This window comes from Struthio camelus, chromosome 7 (assembly GCF_040807025.1).
Source record: "Struthio camelus isolate bStrCam1 chromosome 7, bStrCam1.hap1, whole genome shotgun sequence".
Lineage (NCBI taxonomy): Eukaryota > Metazoa > Chordata > Aves > Struthioniformes > Struthionidae > Struthio > Struthio camelus.
The window spans coordinates 33211303-33232183 of record NC_090948.1 but is presented as its reverse complement, the minus strand read 5'-3'; the positions used below and the strand labels follow the sequence as shown (position 1 = coordinate 33232183).

At 41.2% G+C, this 20881-nt stretch overlaps 1 protein-coding gene across 8 annotated transcripts in view; it reads left to right on the top strand.

The window, feature by feature from the left end:
* Positions 1 to 16386, top strand: part of GPRIN2 (G protein regulated inducer of neurite outgrowth 2) — a 38196-nt gene extending 21810 nt beyond the window's left edge. For all 8 annotated transcript variants that reach the window (XM_068950647.1, XM_068950649.1, XM_068950648.1 and 5 more), the window contains one exon: positions 13724 to 16386. In XM_068950647.1, the coding sequence (XP_068806748.1) occupies positions 13724 to 15557 (1834 nt within the window). In that variant the 3' untranslated portion in view covers positions 15558 to 16386. The remainder of the gene's footprint in view (positions 1 to 13723) is intronic.
* The last annotated feature ends 4495 nt before the right edge of the window (positions 16387 to 20881 follow it).

Genomic DNA, 20881 nt, shown 5'->3' with positions numbered 1-20881 from the left:
CGTAGTCCAAAACAGTTCTGATCCTAGAAGAACAATATGGGGTGAATAATAGGCTGCAAATGATGTTTAACTTGCTCTTCCTTATCAGCCTCACTTGTTTTTTTTTTTTTTTTTAAATTTTCTGTGACCATGAGCAACACCACAAGATTTGTGGGCACTAGCATTTTGGTTAATCTTTGCCATTTCATTGTACAGTAATAAGTGACACATGGGGGAAAATTGCAAACAAAAAAGGATGTTTGTAATTTTGGCCTTTGCAAAAGGGGATCTGTACACTGAGTTAATCTACAAATAGGCATGTAGAAAGCAGTCTTATGATAACGCCTGAAACGCATTTCTTTTCCCTTAAAATGATAAGCTCATGTTGATACCCTTTCCTAAGGTAATATCCTAAATATTCACTTGAACATACATTAAGAGTTAGGACGTAATGATATATGTTTCCCAGAGAATGCTGGGGGGGGGGGGGTTGGGTTTTTTTTTGGTGCTTCGTGCAAACTGTAAGAGTGTATGCATGTAAAGTTATCATATGTGAAAACACTTCTTATTTTCTCTTTGAGCTATTTAAAATTTCAGGAGGGTTTTTTTGGTTTTGGGGTGTTTTTTTTTTTTTTTTTAGATGTCTCAGTGCCAAGAGAGATCATTGCTTTTGTATAAAAGCAAAGGTGAGGGGAATGAAAATAAATGCTGGAGTACGGTATTTCGGAATTTCTGCAGGAGGGAGACGATGAGAAGGCAGTGAACTGAGAGATATTAAATGAGCCAGTCTCTGGTTAAGACTTTTGATGCAGTATTTTTTTATGGATGAGTTAAAACTGTTGAATGGCTCTGAAGCCACAATAGCTCATAGTTCATGTATGTTCAGCTGTTCAGAACTATCCTGTAGGAACATCCTTATTGTTTCTTTAGTGGATGGTCGGGGAAGTGCTCTCTTCCCTTTACAGAAGCTATTGAAGATCTTTACTCTAAAGATCATTTCAGAGAAATTACCTGTAGCAACAGAAATCTCAGTTAATCAGAAGATCACTTTGGGACTGCTGTCCTTCTGTGCATCTAAAATCATCTCTTCAGAAATTACGGCTTAACACTTAAGCACTGCACTGTGGTTTTAATACAAAATAGAGAAAGGAGCAGGAGGATTTCTCCATCTGCAAAGTATTTGCAATTAAGCTTTAGCAAGGGCACACGTGTGCAAATGAAGGTTAATGGGATCGAGCAGATGCAAAGTCTTCAGCTTTATTCCTGACACCAGTGCATGAGACTGAAAGCTGAACTGGAAGGACTGACTTTCTTTTTAACTCATAAACTAAGCAAACTTGATGTGGAAATTGGCACAAACCCACCCTAACTCTGAGTTGGATTGGTTTTAGACTTGCACTTCAAAACTGTGTTATTGCTTTCTGGAAAAGGTCTGCTGGGAAGTTTGGTGTTTGTGAGTGAACAGGGTAAATGAATGCACAGGGTAGACGGGTAAATCTTGAAATGTCAAGTAAAAAGATGCATCATCTTGTTTTAGCCACTTCATTTGGTTCTGAAATGTTCTCTAAACTATGGAAGTGCTTTTGTCCATTTAGTAACAGGAAAGGTACCAACACACCGGAAAGAAACGCTTGGAGTTCATTGCCTCGTTCATATGTATTGCCTTGCTTGTAGAATAGAGGGATCACTTTTGTGGTTGCCTTCAAAAGTGATTCCTGTTTTACCTTGTTTCGATGAATAGTTGGGCCTAATAAACCAATAAAAAATGGTTTAATAGCACAAAATCATGGTATTGGTTGCACAGTCTAGCCTCTTTTTGAAGCTCAGGATGAGAAGCTGTGTGAAAAGTTCTCATTGGCAAGGGTAGATGAAAGCACAAAATGATGAAAACAATATCATCAAATCACTCAGGTTGTAAGGGATCTTGGGAGGTCATGTAGTCCAACCTCCTGCTCAAAGTAGAGACAGCTTTGAGATCAGAGCCAGGTTTCTTACGGCTTTGTTTGGGTCTTGAATATGCTTGAACAAATGTTTGAAAACTGAAGAATTCCTTTAACAGAGACTTAATAGTTCTTTCGAAGCAGTATCTTGTTGCTAGCAATTAACAGCAGGTGCTTAAAGAGTTACCCTGTAGCTGTCCACATCGTCCATGTGGGACCTTCCTTTACCCCAGTGATGACAGGAACCTGCCTAAGTCTTGCAGATCCTGATTCGTTCTGTCTTTACACCTCAACATCTTGCTTTTATGACACTACTAAATATTAATAAGGAAACAGACTTCTGCAGCTGATTTTGCGATTGAGATTAAGAGGAAACACTTAACTTGTTTCCACAGAGCAGTGTGTAGCCCTAAGTTCTTGAATCGCATAGTCAGCTTTGTTTAAAATGTTTGCAAGCTTTAGTCTGCTGTTTTGCTGTGTCCTGTTTTCTTCTCCCTGTGGTCTTTGATGTCAAATAAGCCGTGTGTAGCATCTTCTAAGCATGGGACCTCTAGGCAAGCTTGAATGTTTTTCTTCTCTCTGTCCTGAGAGAGTAGGGATATGTTTCCTGTTTGTGAAAATTATAGATAATAGTTGTCCACATAGACCACAGAGTAACTGGGACGATTGTTCTTTTAGAGGGAGACGCTGTTCTTTCCTTTCCAACATACCTATTATTTATGATGAAATACCAGTTTTGGAGAGGAAACTTAACCCTTCCCAGTGCCTTCCATGTTCTTTGCTTATACAGTTTAAAGGTAGCTTATACTACACAAGAACAGTAGGAGTTTAATTGCTATAAGATATGTTTAGATAGACTTATTTTGTAGTCCTTTTCCATACTTATATGAATATATGTGTGTAGCTCCTCTTATCCCTTTGGACAGAGGTTGCCAAGCCTTTTCCCATTTAGGAGGTGGGAAACAATGTGCAATGTGCACTGAAGACTTCTTAAACTTACCACTGAAACTCGCATAGTTCCTGCCATAGAGGTTTTCGTGAAAAGTTCATTGCAGTAAATAAGAGGTCCTAAGTGAATGAATCTCTGCAGGACAGCGTGGTCTCCAGTTGTGACAGCTCTGCTTGCAAAGGTATAATGGCTGTACTTAAAATAAATCATTGCTGCTTAATATATCTGTTATTAGCATACATATTGGTTTTATATATATCTCTCTCTCTATATATATGATATGTATATATGATATCTATTTGAGAAATTCTGTTGGCACTGGTGAAAGAGAACTACGGTTAACCCTGGTTTTAGGTATTTAAAATCCTTAGGATTACTCATTTTCACCAGCCACTGGGAAGCTGAAGGAGGGAGTGCTTTAAACTGATGCTACTGAGGCATGCATATTATCTGAACTTTACGGGTAAGATGAGTTTTCTGCAAGTGCAATAAGAATGCCATTTAAAGACATGCTCTGTTCATGTGTTTCAAACCAAATATTACAAAAGGGGCCAGAATACATTCTTCTCAATATCTTAGAGTTAATATTTTTCATCCTGGGATTTCAGTGGTCTATAATTGTGAATTGAGCCTTAAATACCTACATCAGAGGCTTCTGCATCTAATCCCTGAGTCGCAGATGAGTAAACTGAGTCACAGAGTGAGTGACTTGCGCAAGGTCATGCAGTATGTCAGTGATCAGAGATAGAGATAGAAGGCAATTGTTTCCTCTTTCTAATCACTGAGCTATTCTTTTTCATCCAGAAGTCAGTGGCAGGCAACAGAGGCAGACTGCTTAGAGCAGCTTTTGGATGTAGATGGGTTGCCTTTCTGAATCTCTCTCTCCTCTGGTGTTTCATGTGCAGCTCAAACACTGGCATTTAAATGAAGAATTAAAGGGTTTTCTGTGGTCTTGGGTGTATCACTGGGGAAAATAAGGGAACCAGAAATGAGGACAAACTTAGTTCTTGCTAGATAAACTGGATAACTTGCCAGTTACGTAGGCAGGAAAGAGATGTAATTGTTTTGTATAGAAGAACAATGAAAACACCTTTGTTTTTGTGGGACATCTTTCAAATCTGTAAATGTTGTCTTCCCTTATCCTAACAGATGTTTGGAGAACTGCAGATTACTCTGTTGCCTTTGTTTATATTTTCAGTGTCACTGTTTTTCCTGTTTGGTGCTACTATAGGAACTGCCATCCTTCTGTTAAGGATGATATATGAATACGTCTGAAAGCTCCTGTTCTTGCAGCTACGTCTAGTCAGTATTTTTGAGGCAGATTTGGACTTGCCTCATCTGCCACCCTAATGAGTTATAAAGCTGTGATCACTGTTAGCATAGCACTGAGCCCAAGTGAATAAGCCCTTCTGGGAGTCTGAGCGTGTTAGGTGAAGGCTTAGCTCTGTGCTTTGGCCACTTGCTTCCAGGCAGCTCGGAGCGCGCACCCAGTAACTGTCTGCGGGCTCGCACAGATTGTGTGACAGAGAGCTTTAGGTGTCAGATGCACATTCATCTGTCAGGGTGAAGTGTCTTATTGCCCTCGTTCAAAAGTAACTAACTACAGTGCTGAATCCTGATGTTAAAGCTGGGACATCGATAGGGCAGGGAGACTAAGCCAGACTAAGTTCATGTTTTTTTTCCTTCTAACTATTGCTATTAAACTTTCAAGCAAACAGCAAAGAAGGAGGTTTAAGTATTTCCTAGTAAGATATATTAATTGACAAGTGGACATTTTAATCACCTAGCTAGTTTGGGTGGAGTTAGGCAGGCAAACTGCTGGTGCCGTGTAAACAGATGGCGTTATTAGGTACCTGTCTTCCCTCGCTGTAAGACTGGAAGCAGGCCATGACGTGACTTTTGGTTTTCTGCATGATATTAATGTTCTTGGTGCTTCACAATCAGCTTGCAAACACAGGCTCCTGATGCACAGAGCCTGCAGTCCTGGGACTCTGGTGGGTAGAGGCTTGCTGAGCGAGCTGTGGCCACACGTTTGTGCGCAATTGCAGGTCGATGGGCTTGCCTTGGGGATGCTGTGTTCAGGACTGAAGAGAGTTAGTGAGGCCCCAGGAAGGGAGCTCTGAGGAGGATCAGTTGTTTGATAGCAGCCTGACCCTGTTCCCTCTTGATTAGTACATGTAATAGAATGGGATTTGATCCTCTGCTTTGAAGAGGAAAAGGTTCACTAGAGTCTGTCTTTTTTGAAATACATCCAAATGTAGATAGGTCATTGCAAATTTTGTGTATTAAGGATTAATTCCTAAAGAAATTATGAAATATTATTCTCATAGGACTTCTGTGGTGCTAGTGGATATCAGTAGCTAGCTATTACCAGCATGAATGTGGCAGTTGAATTAAGAGTCTCATTTTGCATAACTTTTCTGCTTAAACCAGCAAGGGAATTATATCAATGTATAACTTCTGTAGGCACATGCTGTGCCTAATTCTAAGCCAGTGTTGCGAACTGTCATGATATTTGATGGCTTTTTTTAAAGCCCTAGCTTCTGAAACAAGCTGATTGCATGAGCATATCGGCTGTCCTTTTTAATGAGAGTTTCTAACCCTTCTGGTTGAAGAGGCAAGCTTTAAAGTAGTAAGCTGTCAATATAGTAACAACAAGCATCAAACAAATGACTACGGTATCTCATGATTTTTGAGTTCTTAGACTTGGATATATTGTAGGGCAGCTTATACACCAAGATACACTGCGTGTACATGGAGACAGAGTGGGACCAATGTTTTGCATATAAATGTCTTCTAAAAAAGATCAAAAATTTTAAAGTAGATCTTTAAAGTTGTTTCTGAGACAGATGATTTAATAAGTGAAGAGAGGTGGTGAAGAGGATTCACACTTGCATAATGATTGAGCGGTGGTGTCAAGACAACAACCCAACACATGCCTCCCTTGTGATACAGGGCACCTCACTCTGGTTTCCCAATAACTTATTTACAGCCCAGTATGAGTTCTGCTTCTTGGGAATCCAGTTAAAAATTGTCATCAAAATAGCCTCTTTGGGTTCATACTTCTCAGATACTTCTCTTGGCACTCTAATTTTAGCCACGTTTCAAGAATTTTGAGTTCCCAGTCTCCCTTTCTCTGCTCAGAGGTTTGCCAGTGCCATTTCAGCCTTTTATTTTTCTTTTACTTGGTTCTGAAGGTTGATTTATTGCCCTTGACTAAGGGCTTAAACTCTTTACTAAAGCATGCAGTGGTCTAAGCAGGCTTCATAGCTTACTTGTATCCAGGATTCAGCCTTGGGGCTACAGTCTCATCTAAAAGCTGAGTTTTACCAAGTTCAGGAGATAAGTATCTGAACAAGTATCTGAATAGTAGCTAAGACTTATTCCTAAAATAACATGCAGCTTTCTTGCATGCCTGCTTGTGGGAGTCCCCGAAAGCGCTGTGGGCTGCCCCTGCTATTTCTTAAAAGGCGTGCTCATCCGCTGGCATGCCTTATGTGTGCTATTGGGATAACTGTGGACACAGTGGGCCTGTCATCCTGCTGTGAGGTGTGTGTATCAGTGAAAGTCTGAATCTATTCATTTTTTGACGTGGTGATTATTTTGGTGAGGTTGCTGGTAACCAGGGTAGCCATGGTAACTTCAGTGTTCGGGGGAAGAGGTCCTTGCTTGGGTCCTAAGTAAGGAAATACCTGGAGTTCTTAATAGTCTGTAAAAAGGAGTATTCTTTCCCCTTCATCTTGTTGCCAGTCAGTGCAGAGAGATGTCTGCTCTGCCTGCTCCGCCTCATCGAGGGGAAAGTCAGGGCTGGAAATTTTAAACTAAGCTTGATAGGGTAAGTGATAATTAACAGATATGATGGAAAAGATGTGGCTAGTCAACTTATATGTATGTAAAATGCATATGATCTATGCTTTTACTGTGCTGAGCACTGAGTGTCATAACTTTTTGCTTTCCTGTTTTCTAACCTGTCAAACGTACTCCCCTTTCTATGAGTGAATTATGGTGACCAAATATGCATCATTGTCTGTGGTGCTTCTCGTGGTGCAGGGGAAGCAATAACAAACTGTTATAACTGAAAAATGTTCGTTCATATACACAATATGCACTCGTCCGCTGTGTGCTTCTGATGGCATTTGTAGATGCCCAGATCAGTTTGTCCCGTAGATCTGTCTGATGCTTGGAAATATTATAAAGTGACACAAAATATGCAGAAGAGAGGCGTTTGCAGATGGAACTGAATGAGGCATAGTTAATACACAGTGCTATCCCAAAATGGAAAGCCTGAATGATGATGATGGGTTAAAGGTTAAGTAATTGGGACCTCCACCTGATTCTGTATTAATCTAGTTGTATTGCTTTAGAGAAACTACTTGAAGTTCCCTCCTGAGTGAACTTCTCTTCCCTTATTTTGACTCCTCCATTCCTTCCTTTCCCTTACACCTCTCCAAAATAAAATAATAATTAAAAAATAATAATAATCCCAGACTCTTGAATCTCTCAGCTTTTTACTGTGGCTAATCCTGTTTTGCCAGTGCCCTTCAGCTGGTTTGACGCCCCCACCCTCCCTCCAACAACAGTAGATGTCGATGATTACTGTTAATGGGCTATTTCTTTAAGGGGAGAGTAGGTAGGGAGAGGCCATCGGGTCTCATAACACTAGCATGTCACTCTCTGCATAACTGCAAAATGGAACTTTCTTATCTCGTGCAAGTTACCAGTAATTCTTAATGTAGGCAGCCAGGGGCAGATTTCTAGGTGTGAGCCCACACAAATCCTGTGTGTGTGTGTACGTGTGTGTGTGTGTGGTTTTTTTTTTTTTTAAACGTAATTCACTTAAATGAGTATAGCTCTAAAAGAAATAAATGCCATATTAAAAGACATTCCTCTTTTTCTGTGATTTTCCCATGGTAAGCATCTATCACAGAAGTTCAGTGGTAGATACCTATAATGAAGATACGTTACTTTAACTAAGTAGATAAACAATTGGCCTGAACAGACCACAGTGTGTGTGCTGCATTGCTTCTGGTACCCAATGTGGCTTGTTTATTTAGGCAGAAGTTTTGGTATCTCTATGTGCACTGTGTTGTGTCACCAATGTTTATAGCTAATTGACAGCTGCCACTTTGGTTGCAATGAAAGTTATTTAATTTTAACATAAACTCCTCTTGCCTTTTCAAATTTAGAACCAAGGTGTCTGTAATAAGATTAAATAGAGTTAAGAACCTAGCTATAGCAGCCTTCTACTGGAGTAAATCTCATAAGTTAATTAAAATCACACTGTCCTCTTGGTATAAAACGTATGTGTATTTGTCTTGGTGTTCGGTGCTCTTTCAGAAATTCTGTTTGTTTTACGAAGCTGCCGTTGTACAGGTTAGCAAGTGTTGATGCACCGCAGGGTTAGAATGATACAAATGAAGTAGCAAATTCTAGGCCACAGCCTTGTAGCCCCCTAACAGTGCGTGTCTTCTCAAAAAGTGCTGGAGCTCACCGTGGAGGTGGTCCTGGTCAGGACCTGAAATTAATAATCATCCTCTCAAAATCGTGGTATGGATTAAATCACTTAACTCTTCCAAGATCCACACTTGCATATTAATGCTCTCACCTTTGAAGCTGGCTCTGACTTTATCACTTATTTTGTGGTCCAATGCTGGTTTTGAAGGCACAAAAATAAACTTGAGAAGAAGTTTCTTTTCTCTGATGTTTCTTTTAAAAAAAAAAAAAAAAAAGAAAAAAAAAAAAAGAAAAGCTGCCTTTTTCCTGATTGTAAGACCAGTGAAGAGAAGAGGAAGGGGGAACAGCTTGCGGTCGCTATTACAGGCCTTGTCTGTGTGTTGAGAACAGAGTTACACAAAGGAAAAATGAACTGTAGAAAACTTAGAGAAATAATTCCAAAAGTCTCTGGCATTGTATACATGTTTCTAGTAAATATTTTTAACTCTTAAATGAAATCCTCTTTGTCTCTCCCCATATTCTGCAGCTAACTCATGCTGTTTAATCTGTTAAGAAATTCAAACTGCATCACAGTATGTTTAGTTAGTGTAGTAACAGTGTGTTTGCAAAAGAGCATAGTCCGTATGATATAATTTGCTAAGTTATGGTGCAAATTTTGGCTTGAGCCTACTTAAAATGAGAAGACCTTTTCTGGGATAAAGAATCCAGCAGCTGTATTACTCTTATGGCATCTTTGTAGTTTCTTTCTTTGCTTCTTGGAGAAAATGCAACCATAACTGAATTTCTTTTGTTATTAACAAATATTATGCATGCCAATATCCCGTGTTATTCTAATTATGAAAACTTATTTTTTTGTGGTTGCTTTGTTTATCATATCGCTCTTCTTGTGAAGTCAGGCAATGCAGGTAAGAGAGGCAAAGTTTTGCCTGTGAGAATCGCTAGCAAATAAATAATGAAGGAGCTAAATATGATCATACAGAATTTCGTGTGTTATTATATATTACATGAAAGCTTGTTCTATATATTGACATGATTGTCATGAATTATTCCATTTTATATACACTTGTGTTTCGTTGTCAAAATTGTAATTGAAAGTAGTATGTGCGTGAAATATAAAAATACTGAATAATTTGGGAATCGTAGTTAATTTGTCAGTGAATCTCTTTCAATTGATAATATACATGATATTTAATATTCTGAGATGAAATTTTCTACTGCATTATATAGGTCACAACTTTAATCATAAGTCATAGCAAAATACACATTTGCTTTAAAGTAGTTCAGTGGAATTAGTGAAAGCAGCCTAGATCCCCTCATAAGCTATCTGAAGCTAAGCCAAAAATAGTAGATGTTAATTCCATTTCTATCCTAATCCCTTCTCCGCTTGTCTAACAATTTTGTATATATTCATGGCAGCATATTTACCTCAAAGTTCATGCTTTCTAGTTTGTGTGTTCAGATGCAGATTTTCTCCTAGTTTCCAAACTAAAATCTTTCAGATCAACTCAAAATCAACAAAGGTATTTTTGAGAAAAATTAATCTCCTCGAAATGATATATTTAACGTAAAAAACTAAGTTAAGCAAAGCAGCCTTCTCTGCCTAGCATGCACAAAATAAGAAGTTTCAGCTCCCTAAATACCCACTAAGTCAGCTCTGCTTATATCCACGTTCTGTATGAGTAATCTACTCCGAATTAGGTGACTCACGAAATACAATGGCATTGCGTTGTCTGTGAAATTAGAGATGTTCATGTGTTTTTGTTTGTTGGGTTTTAAAAAAATTTTGCACACCGTTCTCAATTCCTCTGCCTGTCTCCAAGCGTACAAGTGTTGGTACACCCGTTAAGATACGTCTGCTTCTTTGCACTTTCAGAAGTCATCTGGATGCAATCTCCTGAATTCACGTAGGAAGGGACAGCTTCCTCACGTTTGTAGATGCCACATTGTCTCTCTTCTCTGGGGATGTAAATGTATGAGTAACTTTGGAGGGTCAGCTCCAGGATTTTGCATGTAAAATGGAGAGTTTGGGGATGTGGGTATGGAATTACATGCTCTTTCCAAAGCCTTATGAAGAAAAGCACTGCATGTGCAGATTCGCTCTGGGCTTATGCCACTGATAAGTCTGTATTACTGCAGAGGGGGGTGGTCTTTTCCCATCTCCTCCCTGTGCTGACGTAAGTGATTGGTGTGGCTAGGCGTTCAGCTGGACTGGCGATCTGATGTAGTGAGAGCTAAGGTAGTTTAAAAAAAAAAAAAAATCATTTGGATCAGCAAGCTGATGTTGTTTGGGGCGCACCTGCGTGCTCACTAGTGCTGATGTGAAATGCAGGGGCAACATTGGGCTGCAGCAGCGATGAGCAAAGGCTGGGACTACCAGACGTTTGTTCCGGTACCTGTCACCCTCCTCACAGGACTTCATGTATGCAAATTGGCTTTGGGCCCTATCTGTGCCATGTGGGCAAGATGTGACAGTTGTGTCAGGGCTCAGGGGTTGTTCCAGCGTCAGGAAGAGGGGCAGGGAAGGGAAAAGAACAGATGGCCTATAAATGGGGAAGCGTTCAGGCCATCAGTGAAAACTGAACTTTGGATTTCAACGTAAGAGGAAAGTGCATTATTCTAAAGCAATCTGATTCATCTTTTGGGTTTTTTTCTTTTTTACTTCCCCCGCCCCAATCCTTGAGTGTGTCCTAAAGTATCTGGTGAGATGATGGCTTGTTTTGTTTTGTTTTTGTTTTTTGACTGGTAATTGTTTGTTCCCATTGTGTTTAAGGTCCAAAGTTCATAGGATAATATTTATAACTGTGCGAGCATTGAACGCTTGTATAGCTGAGCAAAAGTGATATCAAAATGGCAGCTATACTTGCTGGTTATCATGTTATATATGCATATGCACGTGCAATATATATAATATTATCCCATGTTTGGTGATGATTTCAGCTGCAATTAGAATCCATCTGGGTATTGCACTGGACGTTGTTTTCAGTTGTGTCATTATATTTGGACTGTTTTTAATCATGTGAATGTGTTTCTGCTTCACAGAAGCAGATGGTGAATCATCAATCTGAAATGTGTTATCATTTCTTCCATTTACATAGTTTTCTGCAAAAATGTTGCATAAAAGGATCAGAGCTCTTGGTGTCTGCGTATGTTTACATGTTTGAATCTTGTAAACTTTGTGAGAGAGCTCTTTAAACCTTCCACTGCCCAGTTTCATCTGCAGCATGATATCTTTGAAGCTGCTTTTCACCTGAGACTCAACATTTGTGGCTGAGGATTTCCATTATTAAATGTTGTTTCATCCCAGTGTGTGTGAGAGCCTTTGCAGGTATTATCTTTTAAAGAGATTAAATGCAAGTTCTTCACCTTGCAGACAGCTATGCTCTGGTGTTTAATCCTATTGACTCCTTTGAACTCTGTGTGGCAGACTATACCCCTCTGTGTAAGTGGCAGCAGGATGGGTTATCATGCTGGAGAAGGAGAGGAGAGAAGTGTTTCAAAACTGTCACTTTCCCAGAGCTTGCTTCACTTCTAAGTGCTTCTGAACAACATGTGGAAATACAGCTGTGGCCAGCCTGGCAATAAGTAGTTGCTTTTGATTATTCTGGCTGTACTCAGCAGAGCCTCTAACTCAAGAATCTTAACTTCCATTCCCAGAAGCAAATATGCATAATTCCTTGCTATTCTTGGTTACCACCAGTCTGCGGAGTCCCGCTGGCCTAGAGGCTGCATGGAGTACAGAGCAGACTTGGTGCAGACAGAGTCCATAAGGAGTTTTAACTTCTAACTGAACAAACATGTATGAGGAGGGGAAATTGCCTTTTGTTGGCATACAATTTTGTCCAAAGTTGAGTGACTCTTAATGCTAGAGGGTATTGCTGCCAACTGTGAGTTCTTGCTGCAAAGCATGGTAGCAAGAAGGTTCTCAAAGAAGTGATTGAAAATATTGTTATTTTTAATGCTGTCTTGCTCAGTTTAATTTCACTATGAAAAGTAGCCAAACCAGGCAGATTTCAAGTGATGGGAAAATTGCAGCCTGCACTATTAGCTTGCCAAAGTTAGCAATGAAAAGGGAATTACAAGCATAAATACCAATTGCTGTCTAGCTCAGAAGTAGAGCTCTCGCTCTGTGAATGGAGCAAAAGGCATGTTCTTTATCGGTTATGATGGGAGCTGACTCTCTGAGTCTGTACATATCATAATAAAAGGATCGCCACCAGCTTATCACAGAGAAGTTTGAATGGGATCCCTTGCCTTCCTTAAGACACTGGTCTCTCGGTGTTACAAGTGAACTCTTCTGTTACATTTACAGAGTGTTTCTGCCCACCGCTTGCACACGGCATTCTTGTTCCATGTGTTCATTTTTTCCTTAGTGATACAGTTCACAAGAAATTGTAAACATTTCTGTGGGAGTCCTAGGAGGGCAGAGTGTGTAGAGCACATCTGATGGAAAGTTCTCTAAAACTGGGACTTGTAGCTCCCCCTATATTTCTGCACAACAAATACCCAGTATTACTTGATCTGAAAGCTTTATCTGAGGCAGTGAATAAGTACTATCACTAGATTTTACTGTTCAGTAAAATGGGTTCTCCTGAGCAAAGATTTTATATTTTTATGCGTATATATATATACATACACATACATACATACCCACCCACCCACCCACCCACCAGCATACTAGTAGAACAATTTGTTACACAAATGCTGAAAGACCTGTGTGACACCAGGCAGGAAGGTGAGGAAACAGCGTAAGGCTTGGTTCAGCCAACAAAAATGGACCGCTAAATCTGGTTAGATTTAAAAGCTTCCACTACAACCTTTCTTAAATGTGAAAGTGGTGACTTAAACGTTAATAACTCATAAGGATAATGGAGATAAAAAGATAGTATGCTAACCAGTAGATGCAAGTGTATTCTAACAGCAGAAGTGACTTGAGTGCACTACAAAAGGACAGAAGAGCTGTAATGTTTTGGTTAAAGATTTGTTTTGTTTTTACTTAGCTTCCGGTGCAGTGGATATTTACCTTCCACAGACAGTATAAACTTGCGGATTGCCAAGGGCGATTGGTACAAAAGCCACCAAACCATGCCCTGAAGCATGCACCCTTAACAGACTGTACTGAGATGCAGACTTTCCATCCAGCTCACTGGGGCCTAGGGGAGTTACCCCTCCGGCGTTTCACTGGATCCCTCTTTGCTGCCACCTCCTATGGCAGCATATGTAGAGACAGAAAATGGAAACAGATTGCTTTGAGCAGGTAGAGACTATATAGTGCAGTGCTTTCCTAAAAGTATCTGTGAACTGTGAAAAGCAAGAAGCCCAGGCAGTAGGTCAGTAGAGACTATAAGTAGTTCCTAGTGCATGTATTTCCTCCTTAAATTGCTTCTTTTCCTATTTCTTGCAGATCTCTCTGTTTCACCATGTCAGCTGACAGCCACCGGCTCCACACTCGTTCCCGCCAGGAGACACTAAATTCTACTTGTTATGGCCCCTTGAATATCAGCAGTCATCCGCTGTCGAAGAGCTCCTCGAGTCTGCTATGTACTGGGCAATCAGGTTCAGAGGAAAGGCAAAGCAACAAGCAGGAGCTCAAGAAGAGCCACAGTAGCACTGTGTGCCAAACCCTGGGGTACGGGAGTGATGCCAGTAGCATGACGAGTCCTAGACAGTCCTTCACGCAGTCTGGGGTGATGGGACGTGGATCAGTAGACCGAACCATGAACGATCAGTCAGCTGATGACACTGCACACAACAGAGCTAAGACTACAAACCATTTTCTACTTGCTGACCAGTCCCCCACAGCCTGGGAGATGGAGGAGACTAAGATGTGCGTCAGGAGCAGCACTGCTGAGATTGTTTCTTCTGCCTGCGTCATACACCCACAAAGCACGTGTAAAACGGAAGAACCAGGAGCTGGCCTTCAGAGAAGCCACTCAGACCTAGCTTGCAGCTGCAAACAGCAGAGTCATGTCACTCACATAGAAACCAGTGCCACTCGCTCCAGCCTAATCTCTTCTAGCAGCAGGCATGGTCCATCAGTGGCTAGGCTGTCTTTCCAAACGCAGAGATATGGATCAGAAACAAATGAAAATACTCCTCGTTATCAAAACCTTGTAAGTCACCTGCCAGCTCTACCTAGAGACCAAAAAGTACCGACAAATAGCTTTGACAGTGGTGGTATTCCACGTAATACTACTGTTTACACAGATCCCGGAACGTTTCACACTGCTGTTCTAGGACCCCACGTGCCTGGAAATGGTTTCTCAAACAGGACAATATTCTGTCAAGCCACTGGGATTATGCAAGGTGGTCGGGCGAACAATAACATTCCAAACTGTGCGTACTCACCCATGGTGATGACAGTTAACAATTCTGCAGTGCCCTGCAACGTAAGGCAAGAATCTTGTATGAAAGTAGATGCCACCGTCCCTGCCTATTGCCATTCTTTGCCCATACCATCTCTACAGCTTGTTCCACAGTTGGTATGCTCAGTTAGTGAGTCAGGAAAAGAGCAGGCAGCATCTGGCTATTGTCATTCCTTTTCTACTTCAGACATTCTCACGTATCCCAAGCTGGTGTCATCAGTAAGTGAATCGGGCCTGGATGCCCAGAGAGTCCTGAAGTGCTGTAGTGTTCCTGGAGAACAACTGCAGCATGCTCCACACTGTGCTCAGCAGGGCAGAGCTCCTCCAGAAGCAAAGCCCACCTGTATTGCCTTTAATAGCCAGCAAGGGGCAGGCACGATAATGAAAACTAAGGACATGTGGACTATGACCTCTATGAATGATTTGACCAAAGGACTGAAACCGTCTCTGGAGCATAGAGATGCCGAGGTACAAACTCTTCCAACCATGGAATACAAATCTGTGGCCACAAGCCCAGCAGCTGCAGCAGAAAGCCAGCTGCATGTGTTCCCAGAGGTGAACCTGGAGCCAGACTCAGAGGCCCCCAAATCTCCGGTGCGTGAAGTGAGATGGGATGATGAAGGAATGACATGGGAAGTGTATGGGGCATCCATGGATCCGGAAGTTCTTGGTTTCGCCATTCAGAAACATCTTGAGATTCAAATAGAACAATCCCAGACAGGGCCTGCTCGGCTGGCTGGGAAAAGTAACAAGGATCCTTTTGCTAAGGAGCCGTCTTCTGCTAAACTGAGGAAGAAAAGACCATTCCGAACAATGATGCCTTCTCTAAGATACCCGAGCTGTTGTGCCCGGTCCAGCACTGCAGTGGAGTGAGCACAGCTGTATGACAGCTGTGCTTCCTTTGAACTGTAAATAAATGCCAATTCTTAAAGGTTAACATAGTGCACGTGGACAATCCGCTCACTTCAGTATGAGCTGGAACAGTGTGAGTGACCGAATACACAGCAGAGCACAGCAAGGAAAAACCCATGCATGGGCCATATAACAGAGGACTCTAGGATTGTACCTACCTAATGCTATCTGAATGCTCTTGACTGTATTTAATGTAGCACTTAATGTTATAAGAAATAAGACTACTTTTCTAAATGATGCATCTTTTAAAAATCATGTTGAATTTCTGTGTTTTAATAATTTACAATTAGGTAGCAGTTAGAAAATAACACTTTAGTCAAAGTTCTTATCATTAAATCCTACTTCCTTCAGTTATTTTGGGAGCTATTTTGCTGTTAATTTATGACAACGCTGACTATAAACACACTTTAGCAATTGGTAACAGAGCAAACTAGTGTAATGCTATATTACAAATAAACGTAACTTTTGGTATGTAATTCTGCAAAGTACTTTCAATATTGCTAGCTTGAACTCATCCTTTTGCGAGCTGATTTATAGTTGGAGGATGCTACTGCAACTCTCAAATTAGTTTGTAGTTATGATGAATTACATTCTAAATATCCAGAGCTGATATTTAGGCAGTAAATTGGCACAAACGTACAGTACTACCAAAGATGACTCATGTAATGTGAATTTTGTTATTGAATGCTTGTTTCTTAAATCCATGAGACAAGAGCTGTTCAGATTAGTCACACAGTCATACCCGACAAATTATGAGCAGTTTTATTTTGCTTATATTAAAAGTAATTTCCAGGGAATTATTTTTGTGTGCATCTATGCTGAACAGTGGTTATTTTGTTGCTATATAAGCTGTAGGCAATAGTTTGCATGTAGCCTTTACTCATCGTGTATTCCCTGCCTGTTCTGATGTCAAGCATCTGCTGAAAGTGAGCCTTCCTGTCTTCCCCAAAGTGCAACTCAAAACTAAGATTATTTGTTCTGAGTGACTTGATCACATGGGCAGCTTAAAACCTTCTTTTCTCCCAAACGTATAATAGCAAAAATATTCCCAGTGAGGAACCACTTTTATACTGCCCTGCAGCAGCAGTGCAGTGCCTGTTTGAAATGAAAGATGTGTTATAAAGGCTGAGACCGTTATTTCCATGGCATTGCATGGCACTGGTAAGTGTCTGAGATTCTCTGGGAAACTAGGCATGGAGAGAGAGAGGAGGAACATTCATTTCTGTCTCAAGGGAAAAGCTTCAATGTCAGAGAACTTACTGCTGTGGAATTACCCATTCTTTCTTTAAATGTGTTCGTCCTGGCTCCCTATAGCAATAACGTAGTAGGCTGTCTACATAACATTAACCTAACATTTATGTATGAACGGAAGCCCCTGATCCTCAGGACAGTTATACAATTTCATCCATACAATCCTTAAATATAGGATCTACTAGCTGGAATGTGCTGTGATGTACATTATTACATTAATAATGTACAGTATTTCAAGATCAAACTTTCATTCCTGGGCAAAGTGGAATTAAACAGACCTGGCTCCTGTGAAACTTCCCTCGAGTTCAGCAGGCTTCGTTCAAGCCTTGCAACATTGGCCTGAATCAAGTCTGTTGAACTCAAACTTGAGTTTTATACAAATCAAGTCGAAGGCAGGTGGAATATGACCCAATACTTAGTAGGCTTTACAGTTGTGAGCGTCCAAGTTGTGATAACGACCCTAGATTCTAAAGTTACTTTTGTTATAGCTTTACTAGTATAAAAGTAATTAGTAGCTACCAGAAAATAACTTATTTAGCTGAACAGATTCCATATAGGCTTATTCTATGGTCAGAGTATCATAAGTACTTCTTCCTTTCTGTAAATATTAAGCACTATAAGGCCTAAAACTTTTTGCTGTCTGTTAAGCTTGTCCTTAGGTGTGCTTTTGGCAGGAGGATTAAAAACGAGAAACGAAGTAAAAGTTTAACGTAGTAACTGGATCTCATTCCTGTGACCATCATAATCCATACTTTATCTTTAAAGTATTTGACATGCAGCATAATCTTAATTCCCCTTCTTCCTCCTACCTCAAGCCCCCCCTACAAAAGAAGCCCCAACTCTAATAAGATCCTAAAATAGAACTGATTATCAAACCGAATAGAAGGAAATCGGGAAACCCAGTGGAAGTTTGCAGAAGTGGCCAGAACAATACAACAGTCTTTTCAGTTCTTTAGTTCCTATATGCTATAAGAGCAGGGGAAGCTCTTGGATTTCACACAGCTTTGGTGTGAATTACCTAGGTTTTATGCTTCAGTAGAGATTTGCTATTACAGTACCAAACACTGATTATCATTCCTGGATGAGAAAAATACGTGTCAAGCAAGGGGAAAGAACACCACTGTTTTGCTAATGAAGAAAAACAGATGCTCCCTTGTTCCAAGCACTGTTAGCTCTTTAGGATACTGATTTGAATCGCTGTTGGTAACAAAAATAACGTTTGTGTCTGAGAATTTCCTATGCTTTTGGAAAGGATTAAAATATAAGGGATATTGATGGAGATTTAGAAAAAATACATATTCATCTGAATATTGACTATATGGATAAAATGTGTAAGCTGTTGCAGTCGTATGATGGATGCCCCTTAAAAAAGGGAATATGGATTCACTTTGCAGTTGGATTCCAAAAGTCATTTTAAATTTCAGATTGTACATTGACTATTTTTCATATTAGGCCTCTCTTCAAGTGTTATTCTTGTAAGTGTTTCTAATAACTGAGATTAGTGTTGCAGCAAGAATTGTATCTCTGTTTCTTTGAATGTTTTCTAATTTAGGAAAATCCAAAATTTGATTACATTCTACTTTTAAATTTAAATGAAGCAGAAAGAGAACTTAACTAGATTCTCCTCTGGCCTCACACTGCTGGAGGAGACCCTTTTTTGGCTACAGCCTGGATCCTGAGCCGGTTCTGTTCAGGATGGCCCCAAATCTCATCCTTCATGCATAGGTTTTGCTTTAGGACCCCCTGCTCTAGGATAAGCTTCTTTCCTTCTAGATATAGCTTAAGAAATTGCGTGTGTTACATAACAGAGCCAAAAGGCCCTATTGCAATACTGCTCCTGGTCCTCAGAGACAGGAGTGAGGTGGGGAAGAAAGTGCAGTCAGCTGCTCGGTGTCCAACTGTAACCCATCAAGGACGTTTCTGGGGGGGAGGGGGGGGGAACATCTCCAGTGTATGTACTGTCGAATATATTTCTTCTTGAGCGCCTCTGTGCTTATAAATAGTAAGAAATAATGGCAAGTTGGACTAATTGCATTATTGGATAGACATTTAGTCTTTTAAATCCAAAGCAGTAATGACCTGTCTGGAGACGTGCTCCGGTAAGAGGCCTTCTGGAAGGATGTTATTCCCTGTTAAAGATGGAAGAAGAAAAAGTGTGCTGCTTTGTTTAGGAAAAGCAATTTACAGTGAGGTTGGAATAAACCAGAATCTTTGTGCAGGGAGCTAGACCCAAGAGCCCCGGTTCCCCACACAGAACAGGGTCAGGTGCCCCCACAGACTGCTCGCCCCTTCCCTCAGGAGGGTTTCCAACTGTGAAATTGCAATGTTAATACTTCATTACCATCTGTTCCTTTCAGACATGTTGAGGTGATTAATTTGTGTTCTTAAGCTCTTTGAAAATGAAAGCAGTCTATTAGTGCTAAGTAATACTGTTAATTGGCAAGAGAGAAGGCGGGAGCATAAGGATTTCCTAGATGGAAACAAATAATTCCAATCAACTCCCATAGCACAAATGAAGTAACTTGGTGGAACTTGCTGTGTCAACCATTTGTCTTTCCTTTTTAGGGAACTTCAGGACTCGAAGAATGAAGCGAGAGTTTTGGTTTCCAAGTTTTCTTTCTTTTCCCGGTGTTCAGAACTACAGGATTTGAAACGAAGAGCACAACATGCCCAAGGAGCTTCTTTCCAAAGCCTTGTTATTTAAATGGCTCACCATTTTGCTGGTCCTCTGCGAACAAGGAGAATCTGACTGTGGGCCTCTGGGCAGAGCCCTTGGCACCTCCTGCCTGCAAATGCTGCATGCCTGCTAAGGGATGGAGGTGTGCTGTTTCCTGGCAGCCTTACTGTTTGGGGCCTCCCACTCCTATGCCTTTCTAAAGGGGCCAGCTCTAGAGAGCTACGTGATTTATGAAGGGCAAGACGCAAGAGTGCTTTGTGGGCGTCTTGGGGGTTAGCAAGGCTTGCATTCTCACTCGAAAAGAAACTTGCAGCCAAAACTTCTGCCCGGTACAAAAATGGGTGTGCTCCTTGTTCACTTCGGAAAGCTAAAATGAGCGTATCTGTTTTCTGCCTGCGCTCCTGCTCTGTGGGGAGCTGTGCTGTCTCTTCTTCTGGTGGCTCCTTTGCAGAAAAGGAAAGGTCCTTGGAGATGGGGCTAAACTCATTGAAGTCCCAGTGAAGGACTAAGTGTCCGGCCTCCTGTGGCATTTACTGCTGGTCTGTGACGGTGAAGGGATCGGCTATCCTTTGCCATGGTCACTTGGATGTCCAGTTTCCACCTTTCTCAAGCTCTAGAAATGACGAGACTCGAGCTGATAGCCATCCCTTGTACAAGGGCCAGTATGTTCAGATAGCAGAGTACTAAGCTATAGCTTGCCAGTTTTTTGGAAGCATTAATCCTATCTCGTATGCGACCTAAACAGATGTTGTCTATCTTATTATCAGCCTTTCAATATGCTACGCTACAGGCTATGCTATCCACACAACACACAAAGGAAATTTTGAAAACCGAGGGGGAAAAACGCAAGTGAGGAAATGACACTGCAAACCTATCTCGTTCCTGTTCACTTACTAGCAAAAAAAACCACCTCCCACAACAGTGAACCACCCAGCAGTGCAGGCTTTGAGCGGTATAACAAAGGAGCGATGTTGTTCTCCGTGGTGTTCTCCATGTGGTTAAAGGTAATGCAGTTTAATGAATCTGGGTCAAGAGCTTTCTGTGAATTAAAGGGCAGGGATGTGGCTGGCCAGGAATCCATCTCCTAGCTCCACCTGGTGCTCAGTGGCTGGCGCACGGCCTGGCAGCACAAACCCGCTCGCTCTTCCCTGAATTCTCATCTCCGCTTGCCTGATGCATTGTTAACTGCAGAGATGGGTTCGTACCGCCCTGCTCAGTGGACCTCACAGAAACCCCGTTTTGTTTGTGCCTTCCAGGGCAAAACTGCTGGCGAGAAGCCCTTTACCCATCCCGCCTTTAGCGCTGGCTGCACTGCAAGCTGCTTCACCTCAGATTGGGACTGGGCCAGAATTCCAGC